Here is a 27935-nt window from a genome sequence, read left to right as displayed (position 1 = left end):
TAACGCTGGCTGCTCATTCTGTGTTGGAAGGCAAAGGTTTAGACATAATGATTTATAGTTTAAGCCAAATAAAAACCAATATGTTAATTTATCGTCAATTCCATTATTATTATTTTTATTATTTCTGTCAATATTAAAACATCAAGGCAAACATTTTACTGCTTTAAATTAAATAAATAATCGATACAATTGAACTGATTTAGCATTTTTATCCATAACCATGGAATGAATACATTTATGTTGAAAGTGGTGCACTCAAACAATGTATATCAAAACATCTTGAATTGTTGCTCGTCCAACCCTGTTATGTGACATTATCCGTTCAAAAGATGTCACCTTGGGACATTCATTCAGTCTCGAGACTCTGAGTCACATCAAAACCTCCATCGACATCTCAACACAAAAGGACGGTGTCCTTTCTATCCTTTGCCTTCCTTTCAGACCGACTGCAATGCAAATAAAAGTAGATAATAAACCAACAGACATGCAGCCAGGACCATCCAGTGCTCCTACAGAAAGTTCCTATACAGCTCTCTGGTTTCAAAGTCAAATCCCCTTTCAGAGTCATAGACACTCCATTCACACTCCATTCTGTGTCAGTGACACTGACGAGGCTTTGTTTACTCCCAGGGAAGCGAGTGAGACACTTCGTATTCAGACCAAACACATTGGGGCTGTGTCCCGAATGGCACCCTATTCCCTATCATAGTGCACTACTTTTGACCTGGGGCACTATATAGGGAAGCGGTGACAATTGGAATGCACACAATCATGATCTGTGTTTGTCAAACGGTCACGGGTGGATTTGTTTGCCGTTGCCTGCACAAATGGTCGTTTGCCATTTGCTGCTGAAATGCATCCTTGAACCGCTGATGTATTGAGCAAATGCAACACAACATTAAAGGGAGTATAGAAAACATGATTTCTTTCAGCATATTTCAGCTGAATTCTATAGCCTCCTTGACTGTCACGGCCCAGGTTTAATAAAGTATTTCAATCGGTTCAGAATGTAAAACTCAAGTAGTCTACTATGTCTTTATTCCAACATCAATTACATTTTTTGTTCAGTTTCTTCTTTTTAATAAAAGTACATTTGTTCAGAGGTTTAGCGGATTCATTTTGTTCTTTCATAGATACATTCTATTATAAATCTGTTTGGATATTTAATGAAACAAACAGACATTTTAGACAAAAAAAATCATCAACCCATAAAACTAATTTGAACCTTGGGACAACACCTAAGATCCTCTGGGATTTCAGCACCAGGGACAGCGACTATCTCCCACATCTCTGGTGTGTGTGTGTGTCTGTTCATTCTGTCCAGCCAGCAGAGTTGTGTTCTGCATGCCCATCAGACAGACAGGCTATGGGGGCATCACTTACTGTCTACCCCAGGTCCCAGGGGAAGGGAGTGCATACAATACCGTTAGCGACCTGCTATATTTTCACACTGTAGAGCACATATGATCTGTGGTAGAACACTCACACAAAATTCATAACCACTGTATAGCAAGCGTGTGTGTGTGAAACCTCTGTGTATGCGTGCACATGTGTAGTCTACATGCATGTGTGTCCGGGTACACACACTCCACCAACGTGTGTGTGTGTGTTGATAGATGTTGAGTGGAGCTTACAGTAGGCAAACTGATGCACATCCATAATGCAGTATATCAGGGGTAGGTGGCAGCCCGGTGTTACTGACGTGTTGTACATTCAGATGCCAGAGGCCCTTTTAACGGCGCCCAGAGCACTCTTTGCTGCACTGCTTAAACCGCTTAAATGGATTTCAGCCCTAAATGCATATTTATATTTCAGTTGCTTACATTACTTTTAATGTGGCGTCTTCTTCGAGAGATCTCTGGAGGAGGATATGGAGACGGGGGGGGGGGGGGGTATTTGATTCTATGCAAAGATAGGGGATCTAGTCCTACCACCAGACAGAGCGCAGAATGTTTGTGGGGCTCCTCGTTGAGACTAGCACTCGTTCGTTACCACCAGACAGAGCGCAGACTGTTTGTGGGGCTCCTCGGTGAGACTAGCACCCGCTCGTTACTTTGACACTGTGACGGTTGAAGCCCACTTCAGTGTTTCTGTGTTAGTGTTCCTGAGCTAAGGAGAGAGAGGAGAGGTGCATCGATCATCTGAAGAAGAAATCCTCTGTTAACAATGTGTGTACTTAACTACTGTATAACTCATAAGTAGACATGTTCCACAACACCGAATGTGATATGCACATGTTTTTCAATGTCATACATCGGAGATTAATCGTTAGTCACATCTACTCAGTGGTGGAAAAAGTACCCAATTGTCATACTTGAGTAAAAGTAAAAGATACATTAATAGAAAATGACTCAAGTAAAAGTGAAAGTCACCCAGTAAAACACTACATGATTAAAAGTATTTGGTTTTAAATATACTTAAGCATCAAAAGTAAATGGAATTGCTACAATATACTCAAGTATCAAAAGAAAAAGTATAAATCATTTCAAATTTCTTATATTAAGCAAATCTAATGGCACCGTTGTCTTGTTTTTATATTTATGGATATCCAGGGACACACCAACACTCAGACATAATTTACAAACAAAGCATGTGTTCAGTGAGTCTGCCAGATCAGAGGCAGTAGGGATGGCCTGGGATGTTCTCCTGAATTGGACCATTTTTCTGTCCTGCTAAGCATTCAAAATGAAATTAGTACTTTGGGGTGTTAGGGGAAAATGTATGGAGTAAAAAGTACATTATTTTATTTAGGAATGTAGTGAAGTAAAAGTTGTTAAATATAGAAATAGTACAGTACAGATACTCCCCAAAAAACAGCTTAAGTAGTACTTTAAAGTATTTTTACTTAAGTACTTTACACCACTGCATCTACTGGACAAGGATTTATTTTAATTTGTAACTGACACGAAAATCAGGCCCTTACTCATGGCTTCAGGGTGGGTGTTTGATATTTTGTGAACTCTGAAAAGGAGATGTGTTGTTGCCATGTATTATATGATTGAATACATTCATATAAGATGCAACACATGGCACATCCTTCAACTCTATCCTCCGACGCAGAGATTTAGCAAACTGTGAGCTGTGATGACTACTCAACTATAATATCTGAAGCTATATGTGTCATCTCATCTTCCTTGGTCTTTGTTTTCAACCCACACGTGAAAATGACTACACATACAGCCTATTTCTATGCCTGCGTCCATAATGACACCCTATTTCTTTGATAGTGCACTACTTGTGACCGGGGATCTGGTCAAAATGTGTGCCTTATACAGGAAACATAGTGTGCATCCCAAATGGCACCCTATCTTATTGTTATGATCTGGTGGAACAATCAAACGAGTGTGATTCAAGTCTAAATAATGAATCACTTCACATGATGAATTAGTCTGTGCAGCATGGTTGAAATTACAAGCATACGACGGTATTAACATTTGATATGGTTAGATTGAATGTTGCATTGTATTTCAAATGAAAAACCAAATGTTCCATGTTTGCTCTCACATCCCAGAAGAGCACAAGGGACTCGGAGGGAGAAACCGGGGAAGGAAGAACATTTCTAGTTCCATTATACTTCATTTCAAATTGATTAATCAGTCTTTCATTGTTCTATTTGAAACATACATGTCTTGTTTCCTTGCATACACAAACGTGTACGCGACATTGTCGTCTGTAACAAGCTACCTGCTCGTGTAATAACGTATTCTCTCATCATACAATAATGCATTAAACCATTAGGTGTAGCCCGATATATTTGCATCTTTGAAAGATTGTTGGGTCTTGTAGAAATTGCAAAGCACTCATCTCCATTTCCTCTGCTACAGAAGACCGGCTCCTCTTGGCCAGAGGAGTCTTTCATATCTCGATCCGAGCTCCACAAGATCCTTTGGATGCCAAGATCTGATTGAAGAACTCACTATGGATGCTCTCTCTCCATTATCACAAGTCTACAGATTGAAAGGAAATTGTAACTTGCCACATCATGAGGATGCATAATGTATCATGATGTAAAACGCATCATCATGAGGATGCATAATGTACCATGATGTAAAACGCATCATCATGGGGATGCATAATGTACCATGATGTAAAACGCATCATCATGAGGATGCATAATGTATCATGATGTAAAACGCATCATCATGGGGATGCATAATGTACCATGATGTAAAACGCATCATCATGAGGATGCATAATGTATCATGATGTAAAACGCATCATCATGAGGATGCATAATGAACCATGATGTAAAACAAATCATCATGAGGATGCATAATGTACCATGATGTAAAACAAATCGTCATGAGGATGCATAATGTACCATGATGTAAAACGCATCATCATGAGGATGCATAATGTACCATGATGTAAAACGCATCATCATGAGGATGCATAATGTACCAAGATGTAAAACGCATCATCATGGTGATGGTGCAAGTGACACTTTGCTTCTTGAAAGTCCAATATGTCAAAGACTTGACTGCTAAAATGCAAAACATTTTGTCACTGTATCAACAGTGGCCTAACGAAATAAATAGCTAAATAAACACAGCAAAAAAAGAAACGTCCTCTCACTGTCAACTGCGTTGAGTTTCAGCAAACTTAACATGTGTAAATATTTGTATGAACATATCAAGATTCAACAACTGAGACATAAACTGAACAAGTTCCACAGACATGTGACTAACAGAAATGGAATGTGTCCCTGAACGAAGGGGGGGTCAAAATCAAAAGTAACAGTCAGTATCTGGTGTGGCCACCAGCTGCATTAAGTACTGCAGTGCATCTCCTCCTCATGGACTGCACCAGATTTGCCAGTTCTTGCTGTGAGATGTTACCCCACTCTTCCACCAAGGCACCTGCAAGTTCACAGACATTTCTGGGGGGGAATGGCCCTAGCCCTCACCCTCCGATCCAACATGTCCCAGACGTGGTCAATGGGATTGAGATCCGGGCTCTTCGCTGGCCATGGCAGAACACTGACATTCCTGTATTGCAGGAAATCACGCACAGAACGAGCAGTATGGCTGGTGGCATTGTCATGCTGGAGGGTCATGTCAGGATGAGCCTGCAGGAAGGGTACCACATGAGGGAGGAGGATGTCTTCCCTGTAACGCACAATGTTGTGATTGACTGCCATGACAACAAGCTCAGTCCGATGATGCTGTGAAACACCGCCCCAGACCATGACGGACCCTCCACCTCCAAATCGATCCCGCTCAAGAGTACAGGCCTCGGTGTAACGCTCATTCCTTCGACGATAAACCCGAATCCGACCATCAGCCCATGTCAGTGAAGAGCACTTTTTGCCAGTCCTGTCTGGTCCAGCGCCCATAGGCAACGTTGTTGTCGGTGACGTATGGTGAGGACATCAGGCCTACAAGCCCTCAGTCCAGCCTCTCTCAGCCTATTGCGGACAGTCTGAGCACTGATGGAGGGATTGTGCGTTCCTGGTGTAACTCGGGCAGTTGTTGCTGCCATCCTGTACCTGTCCCACAGGTGTTGTTACACATGGTCTGCCACTGCGAGGACGGTCAGCTGTCCGTCAATTTATTGCCCTGGCCACACCTGCAGTCCTCATGCCTCCTTGCAGCATGCCTAAGGCACATTCACGCAGATGAGCATGGACTCAGGGCATCTTTCTTTTGGTGTTTTTCAGTCAGTAGAAAGGCCTCTTTAGTGTCTTAAGTTTTCATAACTGTGACCTTAATTGCCTACCGTCTGTAAGCTGTTAGTGTCTTAACGACCGTTCCACAGGTGCATGTTCATTAATTGTTTATGGGTCATTGAACAAGCATGGAAAATAGTGTTTAAACCCTTTACAATGAAGAGCTGTGAAATTATTTGGAGTTTTACGAATTATCCTTTGAAAGACTGGGTCCTGAATAAGGGAAGTTTCTTTTTTTGCCAAGTTTATATTTTTGGGGTGGATTTGTTCTTTAAGGCTGTAGACTGGGAATATGAAAATGGATCAGTGGCATCCATAGAGAGTTCTTCAATCAGATCTTGGCATTCTTTTGTGCTCCCTTCTTTTGCCGACTCAAGTGCAGCCTGCACTCCGAAGATAGGCATACTGTAGATGCTGTTTTTGCTTAAGAACTGCACACCAAATCTGTTTTTACGTCATCTTGGGGGTGACCCACCTTGCACACAGTGCAGTTATTTTTTGTTGTTGTTGAGTTTTCTTGCTAGTACGAACAAACAAAGAGGAGTTCTTTATTATCACTATCACGGAATGCTACTTCGATAAACTCTTTTAATTTCCAAAGTAAGCCTCATGACTTGGCACATGGCTTCCCCAACCGCTGAACTGCTCTTTGCATACTAATGGTTTTCTATGTTGTTCCATACAAACTTGGAACTTTCGGATAAGAAAAATCTTGAGGACCAAGGCCCATAATCACAAAGTCTCAGAGAAGGAATCAGTTCTGCCTTATAGATCATAACAAATAAGAGGGGGAAGCTGATCCTAGATCAGTACTCCTACTCTGATGGACTTTGTGAATATGGGCACCCAAATGTTTACCCTAAACAGTTTGTTGGTCCTTGCTGCTATTAATAACTGAAACCAATGACTTATATGAGTCATACGTCTAGAGAAAACTCATATATCCCAATGCAATAATGCACAAGTCTCTGTGTCTATTTAATCCATTGCTTTCATTTTCTCAGGTGTTTTATCACATTAAAGATGAGTCTACATCCCTGAAGGAAAGACATTAACTGCTTTCTGCTTTTTTAATGAAAGCCACCATATACTGTATATGTCTTGATAATGCACCACAGTGAAGTCCGAATGACAGTGAAAATGTACAAGGACTGTCTGCCGTTATCAGAGGAGCTTTCTCATTGAGCTTCAACCAGTGGGCTTGTCAGCCAGTAAGAGGATGAAAACAAAAGAAAAGCTTTATTATAACATTCTAAAATGAGGTCATTCAATACAATGTCTGTTTTTCAAACATCCCCTGTTCAGTGACACTGGTCTGAGTGCTGATAAAATCCTGTATAGAAAACCAACTGACGATGAAAATGAATGGGGGTCCACCGTCCCTCTTCTGCCCTCCCCGGCATGATGTGAAGACGGGCCTAAGAAACATGTTAGCTAGCCTCTCTCCCTCCCTCACTTGCTCTCCTCTCTGTTTCAGGTCAGTAGGGAGGGATAAAATAATAGTTATTGGCAGTAGATGAAGAGACTGCTAATTTCCTAGGAGAGAGAGGAGCCACTGGGGCCCTTCTAGTCACAAACAGTCAGGTGGACTAGCATTACAGGTGGAATAGTAAGCTCTGATATCAGTTATTGCAGAGTGCTTTTCCTATGCAGGTAGTGGCTGGATCATCAGGCTAAACTGATGGTGATTGGTTGCCCAGATGAGAGTCGTAGCCAATAGGCTGCTCCTGGGCGGACCAAGTACCTCTGTCTGCTCACTATAGTCATAGACCTTGAGGGGGAGGATGAATGCTAGCAGAAGAGAAGAGAAAAAGCTATTATGTCCCAACAAAAAGGACAATATGCTTTGTGAATAGCAACTGCAATATGTTGAGATGGACTATTCAGTGTATTTTTACAGAAACGCAGTAGAAAATGCATGTTGAATGCCCACTTGGTAACTCCATGTGCATTTTACAACAATACTGGTGAATACTGTATCTGCACTGAGCTACTTCTACCATTTACCACAATAAATGTCTCTGTCGTCACTTATTTGATACAAAGAAAATGCATTTTAAAATAGCAAAATATAACTCCTTTCGACTGTGGCAAATGGCATTGGTCATTATGAACCATTCATACCCTGATCTCACTACATTTTCCAGACCTAATGTTCCAACACCATCACACTTATTGCATAAATACACAACCATACATGCATAATGTACAGACACACACATGCATATACACTGAGTGTACAAAACATCGGGAACACCTTCTTAATATTGAGTTGCACCCCATTGTGCCCTTAGAACAGTCTCAATTTGTCTCCTCCCCTTTAGCTACACTGATTTTAAGTGGATTTAACAAGTGACATCAATAAGGGATCATAGCATTCACCTGGTCTGTCTGTCATGGCCCTAATGTTTTGATATTCACACACACACACACACACACACTTCAGGGCATGAGGGGCTAAATGACTTGTAAAACGGCTGAGTGATGAGGAGGAGAGGAGGAAAAGCCTCAGAGATTAGCCCAAGTTGAGGATGAAAGGCCAGGGATGCATGGAGGCCGGGAGGGGGAAGACGTATAGTGGATGGAAGGATACTACAGCAGTGAAATCCTATTTCAACAGCCTGAGGGAGGTGGGGGAACAGGGCTCTGCATTAGCTCTCAGAAACTCTACTCCTGTGTTCAGTCGTTTCAGGGGTTTTCTCAGGGAAGAGAGAACATGTGAATTCCAGCAGCACTGCTGAGGCAAACATGAGTGAAGATGAAAGAGCTGAAGATTTCTCTCACCATCTTTATTGGATTACACATCCAAGCTGGGAAAAGTGTCTTTGGCATTTCAATAGGCCCCGCTCAAAGAAGAGTGGCAAATGGTATGAAGCAGGGAAAAGAGGGAGAATCGAACAGCTTAAACTGCAGTTGGTTATGAAATCTGTTCAAGGACATTAACTCAAGAGACGGATACATCTTTACCTAGAATGACTGTGTTGGACTCTGGTCAAAGGTAGTGCACTATGTAGGGAACAGGGTGCCATTTAGGATGCACCCCAAATCACAATAAAAGCCTTTAAACTGATCGGCAGCGAGTTGCCTACAATACCAACCTGTGTAAAAGGTTCAGACAAAAAAAATGACCTCTCATTATGTTGACAATTCCACCATTATTCTCAGCCGTTCTCATTATTTGGCCAAAGCAAAAATATTAATATTCGACTAACAACAATTTGATCACAGTTCCAAGTAACAATCAAAATCCCAGGCATTGCATAATTTGGATCAGCATTGTGATCGTTGTGATTAGCATCATTACATTGCTTTGTTCAGGCTAAATGGTGAAGATGGAGGGTAAAAAGCAGGGGTGAATTGGAGGTTCTCAGCCCTGAGCAGGAAGCGGAGATGGAGCTCAGTCATAGGCCGGCAGGCCGAACATCTCTGGTTTGAAGTCCTCCATGTTCCTCAGGACCAGTGTGGCCTCCTGGGTAAGGCCTCGGTCCAGTTTGTCATCAGGGATCATGACCACCTGCATCCCAGCCGCCAGGCCGGCCTTAACACCCATAGGAGCATCCTCAAACACCAGGCACTGTTGAGAGAGGAAACAAGACAAGCAGGCACTGGCTGTCATACAGTTCTAAATAAAAAGTGAAAGGAGACAATAGGATTTATAAATTCACATGGGAGCATAATGAAGTGAACAATGGTTCATGTAATTCTACTATACAGTCAATTACGTATTATAACATAGTGTTTCCACTACAGGAGGTTGAAGGCAAAATACCAGAAAAATAGAGGAAGTATGACAAGGTTTATGATGCCTCATTATGCAACCACAACATAAAACAGTCCAGTCTATTGGCACAGCACAATGCACAAAACCTTGGACTGAGAAGCCTATGTCTATGAACTGCAACTCAGTGTCTGGTGGAGAAAACAGAGTAGAGGAAGGCAGTCACACTGAAGAACTCGTGTTGAGGTGAGGTGACCCACAGTATGCTTCTGACTCTTACCTTTGCGTCACAGCTGCATGAATAGAGGCAGCATACAAATGAGAAGCCAATATGGAAGCAGTGTGGAGAAGAATGGACAAAGAACTAAGTGACAAGAGCTTTCCTTTTATTCATTGGGAACTTCCGACATCCTGTGCATTTGAACCTCAATAGCTACGCTTCCTAGCTTTTCAAACAAAACAGCCCTCCAAAGACGTCTCCCACCACTCTACCTAATTCAAGGTTCAATCAATCCCTATAATTTGAATGAGTGCACAAAAATAATCACAAAATTACACTATTTGCTGCAATGTTCTTCCTTCTACATGATTTCCCTCCAACTTGCCTTTGACTTACCTCACACACTAATGGTGACAGACAATGTAATTGAATTTTACCAGATTGACCTAGCAGCTTCGGAAATGCCCTAAAGCACAACTACCAGTCAGTCTCTTCTCTAATTCTCAAATGGAACTAAAATAACCTAATAAAAGGTTCCCAGATGGAACAATAGAAGCCGACTCGAGGTCTCTAGAAGATTTGACTAATTGACTCTTGTGATGTCACAACCTAGAAGTAGCCTAGGAGAGGGACAATAAGTATGGAAACACAGAGCGGCAAGGCTACCGAGAGGCCCTAGCTAGATAGTTGCTTCCAATCAAGGGGCAATAAAGACTCTGATTTAGGCAATGAGCCTGGAAAATGAACATTTAATCCGTGTTCAATGGCTGCATTGTAATGGACGAGAGGGAAACAGGACTCAAATGCACTGCAGCTCCATGTTAGCTCAAGAGGAAGGCACATAGCACAAACTGACTGGCACTCAGGCTATCATGCCAACTCCTTGTCACTCATTGTCATGCCAAACATGTTTGGCTTGACAATGAGCAATGGAGTTTGCAAGGGCACAAGCAGATATGTGACCAGGCTACAAGTCACTGCAGCAAAGAGAGACTGGGGTGGTGATTTGCTTTATAAGGGGTCAAGGGTCTTTTCTCCTACTCATTGTTAGGACAATGGAAGTTTGCTTCAAAAAATTCCATATTTTATTGTTCAACTACCGGCCTGCTATACCATGCATTGGGAAGAGTGAACGGAGAACAGACAGAGAACCCAAAGTCGTTCGCCATGCAGGCCTCCAACAGCCAGCCCCATGGAAGATTAACAACCAGTCCCGCGGCATACACCCAAACACATGCAACATTCATCAGAACCAATTGAATCTGTATTCACAGTGTACCCAAGGCAGTCACTGCCGCAACACAAGAAGAGTGGGAGACTCAGTGTGTGTGTGTGTGTGTGTGGATACCTCCCAAATGACACCCTATTCCCTACATAGTGCACTGCTTTTGACCAGGCTCTTCTCAAAAGTAGTGCACTACGTAGGGAACAGGATGCCATTTGGGACGCACAGCAGACTACAGTGGCTGGTGCCAAGACTACTGTGATTAGCCGGCTCAGCAGCACGTCACACACACTCCCTTTACAACGGTGTATTAAGGGGAGATGACAGAACATAGCATAGTGTTGTTATGGAGCAGATCCAGGGCCTGCTTGGCAGCCAGCAGCAGCTATTTCAGCAGAACGGACCAGGACGTTTAGTTGTTTACAGGACTATCACGGGACACTTAAGACAAGGAGAGAAAAGTTTCCCTCAGAGAGAATGGGATTGAATCCTATGGACAGTTATGAGTTTTAATCATATGGAAGCATGTCATGTGACTGAGTCACATGTATGCTATGTGATTTAAATCCGAATAACTATATATACAAAAGTATGTGGACAGGATTTGGCTATTTCACCCACACCTGTTGCTGACAGGTGTATAAAATTGAGCACACAGCCATGCAATCTCTATATACAAACATTGAAGAGCTCAGTGACTTTCAACGTGGCACCGATACAGGATGTCACCTTTTCAAAAAGTCTGTTCGTCAAATTATGCGCCTGCTAGAGCTGTTCTGGTCAACTGTAAGTGCTGTTATTGTGAAGTGGAAACATCTAGGAGGAACAACGGCTCAGCCGCGAAGTGGTAGGCCACACAAGCTCACAGAACAGGACCACCGAGTGCAAAAAAATGGTCTGTCCTCACTCACTACCAAGATCTAAACTGCATCTGGAAAGCAACTTCAGCACAATAACTGTTTGTCGGGAGCATCATGAAATGGGTTTCCATGGCCGAGCAACCACACACAAGCCGAAGATCACCATGCTTAATGCCAAGCATTGACTGGAATGGTGTAAAGCCCGGCGTCATTGGACTCGAGCAAGGGAGACGTATACTCTGGCGTGACGGATGAATCTGGGTTTGGTGGATGCCAGGAGAACGCTACCTGCTAGAATGCATATTACCAACTGTAAAATTTGGTGGAAGAAGAATAAATGGTATGGGGCTTTCCATGGTTCGGGCTCGGCCCCTTTGTTCCAGTGAAGGGAAATCCTAAGGCTACATACAATTACATTTTAGATGATTCTGTGCTTCCTACTTTGTGACAACAGTTTGGGGAAGGCCCTTTCCTGTGTCAGCATGAAAATGCCCCCATGCAAAGAAAGGTCCATACAGAAATGGTTTGTCAAGATCGGTGTGGAAGAACTTGACCAGCCTTAACAGAGCCCTGACCTCAACCCCATCAAACAACTTTGGGATGAAATGGAACACCGACTGCGAGCCAGGCCTAATAGTCAAAATCAGTGCCGACCTGGCTGGATGGAAGCAAGTTCCCGCAGCAACGTTCCAACATCTAGTGGAAAGTCTTCCCAGAAGAGTGGAGGCTGTTATAGCGGCAAAGGAGGGAACCAACTCCATATTAATGCCCATGATTTTGGAATGAGATGTTCGACGAGTAGGTGTCCACATACTTTTGATCACATAGTGTATGTTATATGATGGAATCATATGTACTGTGTGTTATGTTATTGAATCATATGGCCTCTATGTTATGGTAGACGAGTGCGTAGGTTTGCTGCTAGACAGTAGGCTTATGCTACTGTAAACAGAGACCAGGGTCTGGATCTGACACACAGACTTGACCTGGCAGCATGGTCAGTCCTTGGGGGAATACTCATTAGATGAGACATTTTGCCCAGATGGAGAAGCAGAGAACCGTAGGTCACAGTCACCATACGCACTCAACCTACACATGGACCCGATAACCTTCTACTCAACCTACACATGGACCAGGGAAATAAAGCTGGGTCTACCAAATCTACACGCAGATGAATGAGGAGAGGAAGGTACAGTGGGGCTCAAAAGTTATTTTACAGAAAACAAATTAACAACAGACTTTCAGCATTCACATAGGAAAGGGCACTTAACATGCTCGGCACTGACACAAATGACTGATGATTGGCTTTAAAAAAATGACAGTAAGAAGATTGTGGGATGTGTTTTGATAGACAATCATTGAAGTCGGAAGTTTACATACACCTTAGCCAAATACATTTGAACTTGGATTTCACAATTCCTGAAAATTAATCCTAGTAAAAATTCTGTGTCTTAGGTCAGTTGGTCACTTTATTTGAAGGATATGAAATGTCAGAATAATAGTAGTTGGTATTTCTTTCATCACGTTCCCAGTGGGTCAGAAGTTTACATACACTCAATTAGTATTTGGTAGCAGTGTCTATAAATTGTTTAACTTCAAATGTTTCAGGAAGCCTTCCACAAGCTTCCCACAATAAGTTGGGTGAATTTTGGCCCATTCCTCCTGACAGAGCTGGTGTAACTGAGTCAGGTTTGTAAGGCCTCCTTGCTCGCACACACTTTCAGTTCTGCCCACAAATTTTCTATAGGATTGAGGTCAGGGCTTTGTGATGGCCACTCTGATACCTTGACCTTGTTGTCCTAAAGCCATTTTCCACAACTTTGGAAGTATGCTTGGGGTCATTGTCCATTTGGAAGACCCATTTGCGACCATGCGTTAACTTCCTAACTGATGTCTTGAGATGTTGCTTCAAATTATCCACATAATTTTCCTCCCTTATGATGTCATCTATTTTGTGAAGTGCACCAGTCCCTCCTGCCGCAAAGCACCCCACAACATGATGCTGCCACCCCCGTGCTTCACGGTTGGGATGGTGTTCTTCGGCTTGCAATCCTCCCCATTTATCCTCCAAACATAACGATGGTCATTATGGCCAAAAAGTTCTATTTTTGTTTCATCAGACCAGAGGACATTTCTCTAAAAAGTACAATCTTTGTCCCCATGTGCAGTTGCAAACCGTAGTCTGGCTTTTTTATGGCGGGTTTGGAGCAGTGGCTTCTTCCTTGCTGTGCGGCCATTCAGGTTATGTCGATATAGGACTCGATTTACTGTGGATATAGATACGTTTGTACCTGTTTCCTCCAGAATCCTCACAAGGTCCATTGCTGAAGATCTGGGATTGATTTGCACTTTTCGCACCAAAGTACGCTCATCTTTAGGAGACAGAACGCGTCTCCTTCTTGAGCGGTATGAGGGCTGTGTGGTCCCATGGTGTTAATACTTGTACAGATGAATGTGGTACCTTCAGGCATTTGGAAACTGCTCCCAAGGATGAACCAGACTTGTGGAGGTCTACAATCTTTTTTCTGAGATCTTGGCTGATTTCTTTTGATTTTTCCATGATGTCAAGCAAAGAGGTTGAAGGTAGGCCTTGAAATACATCCACAGGTAAACCTCCTATTGACTCAAATGATGTCAATTAGCCTATAAGAAGCTTCTAAAGCCATGTCACCATTTTCTTGAATTTTGCAAGCTGTTTAAAGGCACATTCAACTTAGTGTATGTAAACCTCTGACCAACTGGAATTGTGATACAGTCAATTATAAGTGAAATAATCTGTTTGTAAACAAATATTGGAAAAATGACTTGTGTCATGCACAAAGTAGATGTCCTAACCGACTTTCCAAAACTATAGTTGTTAACAAGAAATTTGTGGAGTGGTTGAAAAAAATAGTTTTAATGACTCCAACCTAAGTGTATGTACATTTCTGACTTCAACTGTAAGTGTTAGGCATCCTCTCAATCATGGATAGAGTTACCCATCAAATAAAACGCAGTATTTTATTTTATCGAAACCTCTCTAATGCAAATTTGGTTGAGTGCAGTGTACCGCAGGGCAGCCGTCTTGGGACATTGTTTTCTGTTTCTATTATAGACCTTCCACAGAATATACATTGAGTGTGCAAAACATTATTAAAATCTTCCTAATATTGAGTTGCACACCCCCTTTTGCCCTCAGAACAGCCTCAATTCGTTAGGGCATGGACTCTACAAGGTGTCAAAAGTGTTCCACAAGGATGCTGGCCCATGACTCCAATGTCCTTTGGGTCGTGGACAATTCTTGACACACATGGGAAAATGTTGAGTGTGGAAAAACCCAGCAGCGTTGCAGTTCTTGACACATGCAAACCGTTGTGCCTGGCACCTACTACCATACCCCATTCAAAAGCACTTAAATATTATGTCTTGCCTATTCACCCTCTGAATGGAGCACACACAATCCATGTCTCAATTGTCTCAAGGCTTAAAAATCCTTCTTTAGCCCGTCTCCTCCCCTTCATCTACACTGCTTGTAGTTGATTTAACTTCTTGAAACTCCCCATACCGGATCCGGGTTTGTGACTAAAGCCTCAGGCTCATTAGCATAACGCAACGTTAACGATTTCTGAAAATCGCAAATAAAATGAAAATAATGCGTCTGCTCTCAAGCTTAGCCTTTTCTTAACAACACTGTCATCTCAGATTTTCAAAATATGCTTTTGAACCATAGAAATTGACTAATTTGTGTAAGAGTATGCAAAGCTAGCATAGCATTTTGAGTAGCATTTAGCACGCAACATTTTCACAAAAACCAGATAACCAAATAAATAAAATCATTTACCTTTGAAGAGCTTCTGATGTTTTCAATGAGGACTCTCAGTTACATACCAAATGTGCAGTTTTTCCTGAAAGCGTCTGTGTGTAGGAGAAATCGTTCCGTTTTCTACATTGCGTCTGGCTACCGAAACGAACCGAAAATTCAGTCACCTACAACGTAAAACTTTTTCCGGATTAATTACATAATATCGACCGAAACATGGCAAACGTTGTTTGGAATCAATCCTCAAGGTGTTTTTTCCACATATCTCTTCATTGATATGCAGTTCGTGGAAGCTTGCTTTCCTCTCTGTATCCCATGGAAAAATACTGGCAGGTGAATTTTGCGCACCAATTTCGGCGCAGGACACCGGGCGGACACCTGGTAAATGTGGTCTCTTATGGTCAATCTTCCAATGATCTGCCTACAAATACGTCACAATGCTGCAGACACCTTGGGGAAACGACAGAAAGGGCAGGCTCATTCCTCTCGCATTCACAGCCATATAAGGAGACAATGGAAAACAGAGCCTCAAAAATCCTGCTCATTTCCTGGATGCCATCTCATCTTGGTTTTGCCTGAAGCTCACGTTTTAGGGCACGCACAGAGAATATCTTGGTAGTTCTGGACACGTCAGAGTGTTTTCTTTCGAAAGCTATCAATTATATGCATAGTCGAGCATCTTTTTGTGACAAAATATCTTGTTTAAAACGGGAACGTTTTTCATCCAAAAATGAAATAGCGCCCCCATAGATGTAAGAGGTTAACAAGTGACATCAATAAGGGATCATAGCTTTCACCTGGATTCACTTGGTCAGTCTGTGTCATGGAAAGAGTAGGTGTTCCTAATGTTTTGTACACTCAGTGTATGTCGGCTACGACAATAAAATAAGTGATTGACACCCTTAACATCGAGCTCCAGTCAGTTTTAGAATGGGCATCTAGCAATAGGCTGGTGCTAAATATAAAAATATATAGAAAAGCAACGTTTATGAGACAAATCACTCACTCAACCCTAAAGCCCCTCCAGAACTATTATTGAATAACGTGGCGATTAAGCAACTTAACTTCTTCGATATAGGCGGCGCTCTTTTAATTTTTGGATAAAAAAAACGTTCCCGTTTTAAACAAGATATTTTGTCATGAAAAGATGCTCGACTATGCACATAATTGACAGCTTTGGAAAGAAAACACTCTGACGTTTCCAAAACTGCAAAGATATTATCTGTGAGTGCCACAGAACTAATGCTACAGGCGAAACCAAGATGAAATTTCATACAGGAAATGCCCCAGATTTTGAATGCGCTGTGTTCCAATGTCTCCTTATATGGCTGTGAATGCGCCAGGAATGAGCCTACACTTTCTGTCGTTTCCCCAAGGTGTCTGCAGCATTGTGATGTATTTGTAGGCATATCATTGGAAGATTGACCATAAGAGACTACATTTACCAGGTGTCCGCTTGGTGTCCTCCGTCGAAATTATTGCGCAATCTCCAGCTGCGTCCACTTTTCATTTGGTTCAGAGGAGAAAGGCAACTGCCACGAATGATTTATCATCGAATAGATATGTGAAAAACACCTTGAGGATTGATTCTAAACAACGTTTGCCATGTTTCTGTCGATATTATGGAGTTAATTTGGAAAAATGTTTGGCGTTGTAATGACTGAATTTTCGGGGGGGTTTCTTAGCCAAACGTGATGAACAAAACGGAGCGATTTCTCCTACACAAATAATATTTTTGGAAAAACTGAACATTTGCTATCTAACTGAGAGTCTCCTCACTGAAAACATCCAAAGTTCTTCAAAGGTAAATTATTTTATTTGAATGCTTTTCTTGTTTTTGTGAAAATGTTGCCTGCTGAATGCTAGGCTTAATGCTATGCTAGCTATCAATACTCTTACACAAATGCTTGTGTAAATATGGTTGAAAAGCATATTTTGAAAATCTGAGATGACAGTGTTGTTAACAAAAGGCTAAGCTTGTGAGCCAATATATTTATTTAATTTCATTTGCGATTTTCATGAATAGTTAATGTTGCGTTATGCTAATGAGCTTGAGGCTATGATTACGCTCCCGGATACGGGATTGCTCGACGCTAGAGGTTAAGGAGACTAAACTGCTGGCCGTAACCCAAGGTAGCAAGCTACGGCATCATGGTCAAATCATATAGACTCAATAGTGACTCAAATGGGAAGAGGTCTGTCCATGATAAGATGTTGATCTGCTCTCTTGATATCTAAGTCGACCAGACAGGTCCTACAGGCCTTTGTCGCACCTGGACTACTGCCCAGTCGTGGGGTCATATGCGACAAAGAGAGACATAGGTCAATTACAGTCGGTCCAGAACAGAGCAGCACGTTTTGCATTTAGATGTACACCGATGGTGAATGTCAGTAACATGCATGTCCGTCTCAACCTAGTTCAAAGTGGAGGAGAGACTGACTGCTTCACTATCGGTCTTTGTGCGAGATATTGTTGTGTTGAAGGTACTGAACTGACTGTTCAAGCAGTTGGCACACAGTACGGACACTAATCGGTACAACAGGAGACATGCAACCAGGAAGTCTCTTCGGTCTCCAGGTCCAAAACAGAGGCTGGGAAAGGCACAGTATTAATAGAGCCATGACTATATGGAACTCCCTGCCACCTCAGGTAACTCAAGAAAGCCATAAAAAACAGATTTTAAAAAAACAAAACAGATAGAAGAACACCTTACGGCACAAAAGGGACTGTGAAGAGAGCCATTTTGATATATTTTGTATTGAAATTTACACTGTGTTATGTGTTGAATAATGTAGGTGGGTGGCCTTGCACAAGCCTTGGCTTGTCTGAGCCAGAATGGCTCATAGGGCAGGAGACATCTCCTGCTCCTGAAGCGTGAGACAGAGGCAGATTATGTATATTATGTATTTTAGTTGTGTTTTTTTCCTGTATGGATCCCAATAAATACTAATACTAAATACTCCCTTTACTGTGTCATTTTCTATTTTATCGTGTCATTTTCATGTTCCTGAAAGGACACATCAGGAGAGATTTTTTGTTTGCTTTAAATAGCATATTTTGAATTGACTTTTGACACACACCGTTGTTTGACAGTGATCCATTCAACAAATCATTTTCCTTTTTCCTCAGGTGTTAGATCTCAAAGAGGCTCATCCTCTGCTCCAACATATTACTTTACTTGTCGCTTTTGTCAACGTCTGACACGACAAGGCAAACCAACTATGTCAACACCAGAGTGCCTGTGTGTCTTAACTTTTGCACGGCTTTAAGACGGGGCTTGTCACAATGACACAGACATTCGCTAAAATAACAGCGTTTTGTACAGTCGCTTTCCCTTCAATATTTAATCAGAGCAGTGTGTACGTTTTGTTTATGTCGGGTAAATAAAACGATCATTCTGCTTCTCGTTTTGTTCCGACGCCATTCTGGCCTGAGCTTAATGCAATAAGGTAGGTAGTGCAGCGTGTTCATTCATCAAACTGTCCATCTCAGAGTGATGCATTTTCAAACTTGATGAATGGTACCTTGGCAAGAAAATACTTGAAACTAACACATCACACTAGAGGTCGATCGATTATGAGTTTTCAACGCCGATACCGATACCGATTATTGGGGGACCAAAAAAGCCGATACCGATTAACCAGACGATTTTTACAAATGTATTTGTAATAATGACAATTACAACAATACTGAATGAACACTTATTTTAACTTAATATAATACATCAATAATATCGATTTAGCCTCAAGTAAATAATGAAATATGTTCAATTTGGTTTAAATAATGCAAAAACAAAGTGTTGGAGAAGAAAGTAAAAGTGCAATATGTGCTATGTAAGACAGCTAACGTTTCAGTTCCTTGCTCAGAACATTAGAACATATGAAAGCTGGTGGTTCCTTTTAACATGAGTCTTCAATATTCCCAGGAAAGAAGTTTTAGCTTGTAGTTATTGTCGGAATTATAGGACTATTTCCCTCTATACCCGTTGTATTTCATTAATCTTTGACTATAGGATGTTCTTAGAGGCACTTTAGTATTGCCAGTGTAACAGTATAGCTTCCGTCCCTCTCCTCGCTCCTCCCTGGGCGCGAACCAGCAACACAACGACAATAGCCACCATTGAAGCAGCGTTACCCATGCAGAGCAAGGGGAACAACTACTAGAAGGCTCAGAGCGAGTGACGTTTGAAACGCTATTAGCGCGCGCTAACTAGCTAGCCATTTCACTGTGGTTACACCAGCCTCATCTCGGGAGTTGATAGGCTTGAAGTCATAAACAGCGCAATGCTTGACGCACAACGAAGAGCTGCTGGCAAAACGCACAAAAGTGCAGTTTGAATGAATGTTTACGCGCCTGCTTCTGCCTACCACCGCTCAGTCAGATACTTAGATACTTGTATGCTCAGTCAGATTATATGCAACGCAGGACACGCTAGATAATATCTAGTAATATCATCAACCATATGTAGTTAACTAGTGATTATGATTGATTGTTTTTTATAAGATAAGTTTAATGCTAGCTAGCAACTTACCTTGGCTTACTGCATTCGCGTAACTGGCAGTCTCCTTGTGGAGTGCAACGAGAGAGAGGCAGGTCGTTATTGCGTTGGACTAGTTAACTGTAAGGTTGCAAGATTGGATCCCCCGAGTTAACAAGGTGAAAATCTGTTTTGCCCCTGAACAAGGCAGTTAACCCACCATTCCTAGGCCGTTATTGAAAATAAGAATGTGTTCTTAACTGACTTGCCTAGTTAAATAAAGGTATAAAAATAAAATCCCCCCCCAAAAAAATTGTTTTTTTTTAATAGGCAAATCGGCTCCCAAAAAAAAACGATTTCCGATTGTTATGAAAACTTGAAATCGTCCCTAATTAAATCGGCCATTCCGATTAATCGGTCGACCTCTACATCACACAGTAAGGATTTGTGCGAGTGTGTATATTCGGGTCTGCAACGTGGTTTGTTGAGTGAGTGAAGAGACAGTGATAGATAGCCTGCTACATCTTCTAAACCATCTCTAAGCCCAGGGCAGGCTAACTGCAGGATATGCAGGAACGTTTTCCTAATCTGTGTTACGGGGTACTTTGTTATACACAGGAAACAGGAAATGCAGGCCATCATTTAAAAATCTGGAGGTCCTAAATGGCACTCTATTCCCTTTATAGTGCCCGACTTTTGACCAGGGTCCATATGGCTCTGTGGTGCACTCAAAAGTTTGCACTATAAAGGGAATAGGGTGTCATTTGGGATGCAGACCTGGAAGGCACAGTGTAAATGCATAAAAGGGCAATCTATTGGCCTCCAGAGGGCTGCGTTCACAAGGCTAATGAGTGGTTTGGTCAACCCGAGGAACATCACATGGAGACGTTTGTCACTCTAGGCCAGATGGCAGACAGGAGCAGAATAGCTTTCATTTGGTGTCTGAGTGGGGACACGTTTTCATCTTTTACTCAGACAAAGACTAGGTTTAGAATAGTCTCTTCTAACAGCCGCTGTGCTTGCGGAGCGCCCTGAATCTGTTGAGAGAGATTATGTTTTGAAAGACTTAGGATACATACAGGCTATGGAACAGGTAGACTTCATAAATAACCGTAGGTAAGGGTCACGTTATCTAGAAATTGCGGAAATAGAAGGTCAAGGTAAAGACATACCTATTGATGATTGAGTGAAGTCAATTCTCTCCCGCACCACATTCCACAACTACCCTCCAGATCAGAAAATTATTAACAAACCATGATACTACAGTGGACAAGTCCTTCAGGAAATAGCCTTTAACTTGTCTACCGGCTGTGACTGTGACACTCCCTGGGAGCTTATAAAAATCCCCATTGACCGAGTGTCTGTCCGTAAATCTTACATCTCCATGCCAGTGTTGGCATTTCTTTCCAACAGAATAAAAAGGAGAGATCAATACTGTTAAAGCTCCCCATAAACTCAGACAAACTCGCTGACAATGTATTCTCCCCGTTCCTGATTTGGTGTGGACAGAAAAGGACCCAACAGGCTTCACTAACATGAAGTCTGTGTTCATAAAGCACTTGAACAAATAAAATATATTGTGTCTCTGAAATGAATGGGAGTTCATAGGATTTTAGGCCACTAAAATGCAGCACCAGATATGAAAACCCAAACAAGCACATTACTGCTGAGTATAGGGCAAGCGATATTACATCTACTGGTATTAAGGACTGACCTTCTGACCATTTAAAAGGACCACCGTGTCCATAATATTTTTGCAGAGAACTTCAAAGCTCAAATATTGAATATTCCACAGAGCTGATATTAAAAAACACTCGTTTTTTTGGGGGGGGGGGGGGACTCTTGGGGGGGGAGGCCCTACTGTACCTTCTCCGTCAAAGCACGTGGGACTGTCTGTTCATAAGGAACATCATTAGGGCTGTAGAATAGCACGGCCTTAACTATTCAGATAGATAGATCAAGCCTGTTTTAGTCCCTGACCATTTCAATCCAGCAGCACCAAACACACTGGGCACCACAAACGCATCACTGTGATAGCTAAATTGAAGAATAAAAGAAAGATGTTGACTATATGGTCGAGAAATAATGAATAATGTGTCAATTTTGGGATTATAGCAGCAGTTACCATTTATTATGTGGTTGGTGCATCTGCACAGTAGAGGCCCACTGGGTCCCGATAGTTGAAACGCCCATAAAATACGGGGGTGTAGCCGAGGCGACTGGCTGTCCCTAAATCAGCGTTGTGTTGTTGCTGTAGCATCATTATATAGGCTAGCTACAGATCCAAGCTCCAGAGCCAAAACTGTCTCTGTACTGACTCTTTACACCCTCTGTGTGAGCCTCTCTGTGACTTGGTCCCAAATGGCACCCTATTCCCTACAAAGTGCACTACTTTTGACCACAGCCGTTTGGGACGCAACCTATGTGGACGTGAACTAGAGCTTTATCATGTTTCATTTTCATGTTTCATTAATCTTAGCTGGTAGGCTGAGCGCACACCTTTAGTAAAAACCTTTTCTCTATCTCCCTCCCTTTCTCCCTCACTCATAGTATTTTTTAGCGCTGGGGAGAAAGTGAAAAATGGAAGAGGTGGAGGACTAATTCCTTGCCTTTGGTCACCATAGAGACAGAGTACTGGGCTGGGCACATTACTTACTTGTGAGAGGGTTTTAAGCAGTCTGCCAGGCGTATTACCTCCAGTGTTGCATAGCATCATCAGAGCCCTCAAAATGCCTCACGTCACTTCATGCCTATATTCCAGGAAATCTCCCTCCCAATAACACTGATATAAACAGCAACATTTTAAGCACCAGAACAAAAAAATGCATCCTGAGAAAATGATTTGAAATTCCACTGCATGATTGAATATGTACAGTTGTAGTGAAAGCTTAAAATATTGCTTACATTTTAGAGGTAAGAAAGGACAACAACAAAAATACAACTCAAATGTATCACCTACAACTGTCTTCGCTGCAGTTTCTGTAAAATTCTTCACTATAATTAATTAAACTCATTGTAAATTCATCCCTGCTTCCACTAATCTGGGGGTAGGAGAGAAGCTGCGAACACAATGTAAATACACGCTCCCATTTTCTTTTTATTGCATTCTGTATTTCTCCTGTCTCCTCCTTGCAATCCTGAATCGCAATCTGTCCCCTCCCTCCCTACTTCTCTCTCTCTTTCTGTGCTTAGGCAAAACGGTCACGGAGAGAGGAGAGGAGCCAGGGAGTGATGCATCATAATTCGTTATTCCACTAAACACTGAACCGATTCCCCTCTCACCCACAGTTCCATCTCATCAAGAAAAACGCAAGTCCTAACTGGGGATATTTGGAAGCCGCCAAGATTTTTCAAAAACAGGCCGACAATTAACGAAGGCTGCTGCTGCAGACCCATTTGCAGAGAAATCTACAGCCCTGCACCTGTTTCGGGAGATTCATTTACCTCAAAAAAGGAAAACAACAAATCCAAAGCTATTAACCTCTCTTTTTGGGTTCCTTTTTGGGGGGTTTCCATTTGATAGCTCTGTAAAACTAACTGAATATTTATGTAGTCTTCTAACCCTAATGATTGTAGACATATTTCATAGGTGGGTTTGCTAAAACAGGCATGGAAGGTGATAAACATGGTAGTGGCAACGTCCCAAGCAGCACCCTATTTCCTATATAGTGCACTAACATTATGGGCCCTGGTCTAATGGAGTGCACTATAAAAGAGAATAGGGTGCCATTCGCAATGTACACAGTGTGATTCCTATGTGTTGTGGGGATTTTCATGGCTGGTGTTGACAGCACAGACCTGTTACTTACAGGTACCCTTAATAAGCAAAAACATTGGCATTGAAAATGGAAATGAATGAGAGAGTATGAAGTCGGTTATAGACTTAATCATTTCCCTCGCTTTCTGGATGTGTACATAAATGAAAGTCCACAGGGTCCTATATATAAGGCCTACACTTTCGATAGCCTGGTTTGGATCTGCTACAGTCGATCAGTCAGTTGGTCAGTCAGTGTCTTGCTAATAATTCCTTTGGCGTTTCTTAGGAACGGGTGAAAGCTGGGGCATTGAAGCATGGCAGGACGACATTAGCCTTGGTAACTTTCCTAACAACAGAATTGGTTATGGGCTTAAGAGTTAACCCACTTTCATGGAGGTATAAATGCAATTCCACAGGTTCCTATAAAAACAATTTCAAGTTTACCTGCTCAATGATTAGTCTACGAACGAATATACTAAGTAACAAACGGGAAAAAAACGTCTTAACAACTGAATTGGTGTAAAACTTTTTAGGGGTTGCTCTTTTTCAGCATTATAAGTTGTGCCAGCCCACTGTCCACTACCCTGTCCCTCTTCGTATCATTTATAGCATCTGAGCTACGATTGGTAAGAATTGGTGACCTTCGGGCTGCTTTCCCCCTCCAACCTTACTAGGTGTGTATGAGAGTATCTTAGCGTGTTCACTGGTCTGTCCCTCTTATCGTGGCTGGTTATTTCATGCTTAGCTTATTTATTCATGAGGCAACAAGAATAGGGCAATAGTCTACTCCACTACCCACTGTAGGCTACTGTCCCTCTCACTCGCCTGTCCCTCTTACCGTGGCCGGAGGTGCAGGAGGAGTGAACCTGCTGGCACACACCAAAAAGGAGTCAGGCTGAGGTTTGCTGTTTTTCACATCGGGATCATCCCCTAGGACGATGTGGCTGAACAGGTCAAAGAAGGCTTGGTGCTGACTGGTCTTCATCTCAAACGCCAGGCCTGCTGAGCTTGTCGCTACAGCGATGGGCACATTGTGTTTACGGAGATGGTGGACGAGATTCTCCACTCCTGGTTACACACAGACAAACAGTACCAGTCAAAAGTTTGGATACACCTACTCATTCAAGGGTTTCTTCACTCTTGGCATTCTCTCAACCAGCTTCATGAGATAGTCACCTTGAATGCAATTCAATTATCACATGTGCCTTGTTAAAAGTTCATTTGTGGAATTTATTTCCTTCTTAATGTGGTTGAGCCAATCAGTTGTGTTGTGACAAGGTAGAGAAGATAGCCTTATTTAGATAGCCTTATAAGTCCATATCATGGCAAGAACAGCTCAAATAAGCAAAGATAAACGATAGTCCATCATTACTTTAATACATGAAGGTCAGTCAATACGGAATATTTCAAGAACTTTGAACGTTTCGTCAAGTGCAGTCATAAAAACCATCAAGCGCTATGATGAAACTGGCTCTCATGAGGACCGCCACAGGAAAGGAAGACCCAGAGTTACCTCTGCTGCAGTGGATAAGTTCATTAGAGTTAACTGTACCTCAGAAATTGCAGCCCAAATAAATGATTCAGAGTTCAAGTAAGAGACACATTTCAACATCAACTGTTCAGAGGAGACTGTGTGAATCAGGCCTCCATGGTCGAATGGCTGCAAAGAAACCACTACTACAGTTAAGGACACCAATAAAAAGAAGAGACTTTCTCGGGCCAAGAAACACAAGCAATGGACATTAGACCGGTGGAAATCTGTTCTCAAATTTGAGATTTTTGGTTCCAACCGTCATGTCTTTGAGACAGAGAGTAGGTGAACAGATCTCTGCATGGGTGGTTCCCACTGTAAAGCATGGAAGAGGAGGTGTGATGGTGCTTTGCAGATGACACTGTCTGTGATTTATTTAGAATTCAAGGCACACTTAACAAGCAGGGCCACCACAACATTCTGCACCGATATGCCATCCCATCTGGTTTGGGCTTAGTGGGACTATCATTTGTTTTTCAACAGGACAATGACCTAACACACCTCCAGGCTGTGTAAGGGCTATTTGACAAAGATGGAGAGTGTTGGAGTGCTGCATCAGATGACCTGACCTCCACAATCACCCGACCTCAACACAATTGAGATGGTTTGGGATGAGTCTTAACTATTACTCTACAATGTAGAAAATAGTACAAATTAAAGAAAAACCCTTGAATGAGAAACGTTTGACTGGTACTGTATAGTACACATCATTGGTTTGTCCTACACACAGTAAATACTAACAAATCCAAACAAATTGAGCCCAGTTCAAATCCAGGATCACACTCCATCTAACTCATGCCCTATTGCAGGGGTACTCAACTTACGCTATGAGGTCTGGACCCTGCTGGTCTTCTACGCTAACTGATAATTAATTGCACACACCTGGTGTCCCTGGTCTAAATTTGTTCCTGATTAGATGGGAACAATTAAAATAATGCAGTGGAACTGGCTTCAAAGGTCCAGAGTTGAGTTTGAGGGCACTAGCACTCTGAATATTGACAGTCTGTAGTGTAGAGTCTTCCTATGTATACAGGACACACACACAGTAATGAAAACATGGGATTACAGTTCGTTTGTCAACAAACTCAGAGACTCATATTTCATATGTGAGAACCAACTATTTTGTTCATGTTATGGTAACTATACCACACTACAACTGTAACACACACACACACACACACACACACACACCTTAGCTACCTTGCATCAATTGAGCTGAAGGAAATATCTTCTCCTGTATTTTTCTAGTCTCACTGAGAAGTTCCTCTGGTGTCATTGGTAGTTCTAGGGAGTCTCGTATAATGGTGGAAGCCTCCATAGCTTTCTTTCCCATCACAGAAGACTTCACGTCCCAGGTGTATTTCTTTCCAAACCTGTCACATACTTCCTGGTATGACACCGTGTACAGCCTCTCTGTATCTGCAAGTTCAAAACAGAGCAAAATAAAAGTTAGATAGCTATGTTATCACCACACGTTTAACTTAAAGCTAAAATCCTTAGTTGCTACATCAAGTTTTGGACTTATGATATATACCCATTGATTCTTGAATATAATGAGCTTAGTTCAACTGTCATACCCCATCAGAACCCAGATTATACGCTTTGTTTACTAGAAGTTTTGTAAAGAACAGAAATGTAAACAAACTGTATAGCTTCAAAAAATGGCTAAATCTATCAATTTGATATCATGGATGGTCAGTCCTTGGAACCTTATATTTCTATGAATTTGAGTGGTTACATTTATCCACTCAAATTCATAGAAATACGAGGTTCCAAGGACTGACCATCCATGATATCAAAATGATAGATTTAGCATTCCCCTCAGTTTTTTACTGAAACAGAGGCTTTTAACTAAGGATTCTAGCTTTCAATCACGACATTCAGAAGACTATGCAAGACAGCACATGGAAATGATTAGCGAATGTTATGGTTGTAGAAAGATTCCTTTACAGATAGCTAGCAAACGGTACTGTTAATTTTGCTTCACCATGGTTGACACACATGATGAGCTGTTACTGAATGCTAGGCCTTGTGTCAATTTGTTCCGGCATGTCTAATGCCATCGTTTCAAATGCAAATAGAAAGTGTATATTAATAACCTAATAATAATCCATCCATGTCGAAAAGAACATGGGTCACCGGTTTAAAAATCGATTGTGTAGACATAATTACAGTAGCTGCCAACACAACGACAAAATCCAATCTTAAAATCGAAGCACTAGCTAGCTAGCAGGCTAACGTTAGCTATATTTAGTAGAAAGCTGGACAACTGATACCAAAGTCTCAGTGCCAAGTTAATTATCAAGTAGCAAACTAAATGTATGATTTTATTCATTTCTAGAACGTAGATAACCCTGTTTACATCACACAATATCAAAATAATTTAGTAATCTTACAATTTAGATTTACGAAAATGATGCTGTCGCAAGGTAATACATGGTGATTCTTTAGTCGGCCAACATTTTGCAACGGCTGATGGGCAAGGTAGTTTTAATGCTCAGAACCCACTTCTGCCCATTCACTCAGAAGAATTAGTCTCATAATATCCCACTTATCTACAGAAATGTAGTAGGCCTAATCTAAATGTGATTTGCTACATTTAAAACGCATGTATGTATTTGTTCATTTTTTAGATAACTTCACATACAAAATATTGTGCTTAAATGTTGATTCAAACAG

General features: G+C 41.8%; 1 protein-coding gene across 1 annotated transcript; it reads right to left on the bottom strand.

Annotated features, from left to right (window-relative positions):
• Window positions 1-6883: 6883 nt before the first annotated feature.
• Window positions 6884-27511, bottom strand: LOC135542530 (pseudouridine-5'-phosphatase-like). The gene is made up of 4 exons (XM_064969560.1): window positions 27356-27511; window positions 26457-26675; window positions 24564-24793; window positions 6884-9242 (listed from the first exon to the last, which is right to left on the bottom strand). Exons 1-4 carry the CDS (start codon window positions 27420-27422, stop codon window positions 9066-9068), a joined length of 693 nt encoding a protein of 230 aa, XP_064825632.1. The 5' UTR covers window positions 27423-27511; the 3' UTR covers window positions 6884-9065.
• Between the last annotated feature and the right edge of the window lie 424 nt (window positions 27512-27935).

This window comes from Oncorhynchus masou, chromosome 6 (assembly GCF_036934945.1).
Source record: "Oncorhynchus masou masou isolate Uvic2021 chromosome 6, UVic_Omas_1.1, whole genome shotgun sequence".
NCBI classification, from domain to species: Eukaryota; Metazoa; Chordata; class Actinopteri; order Salmoniformes; family Salmonidae; genus Oncorhynchus; species Oncorhynchus masou.
This window is presented reverse-complemented; position numbering and strand designations above follow the sequence as displayed.

Excerpts from the sequence above, each read along its gene's own strand:
- LOC135542530 (XM_064969560.1), bottom strand. The coding sequence starts at position 27,422 with ATGTCTACACAATCGATTTTTAAACCGGTGACCCATGTTCTTTTCGAC. Across the intron at positions 24,794-26,456 it reads TTCAGCTCAATTGATGCAAG|GAGTGGAGAATCTCGTCCAC; the intron begins GTAGCTAAGGTG and ends GTGTGTAACCAG. Across the intron at positions 9,243-24,563 it reads CTCCTGCACCTCCGGCCACG|TGCCTGGTGTTTGAGGATGC; the intron begins GTAAGAGGGACA and ends CTCTCTCAACAG.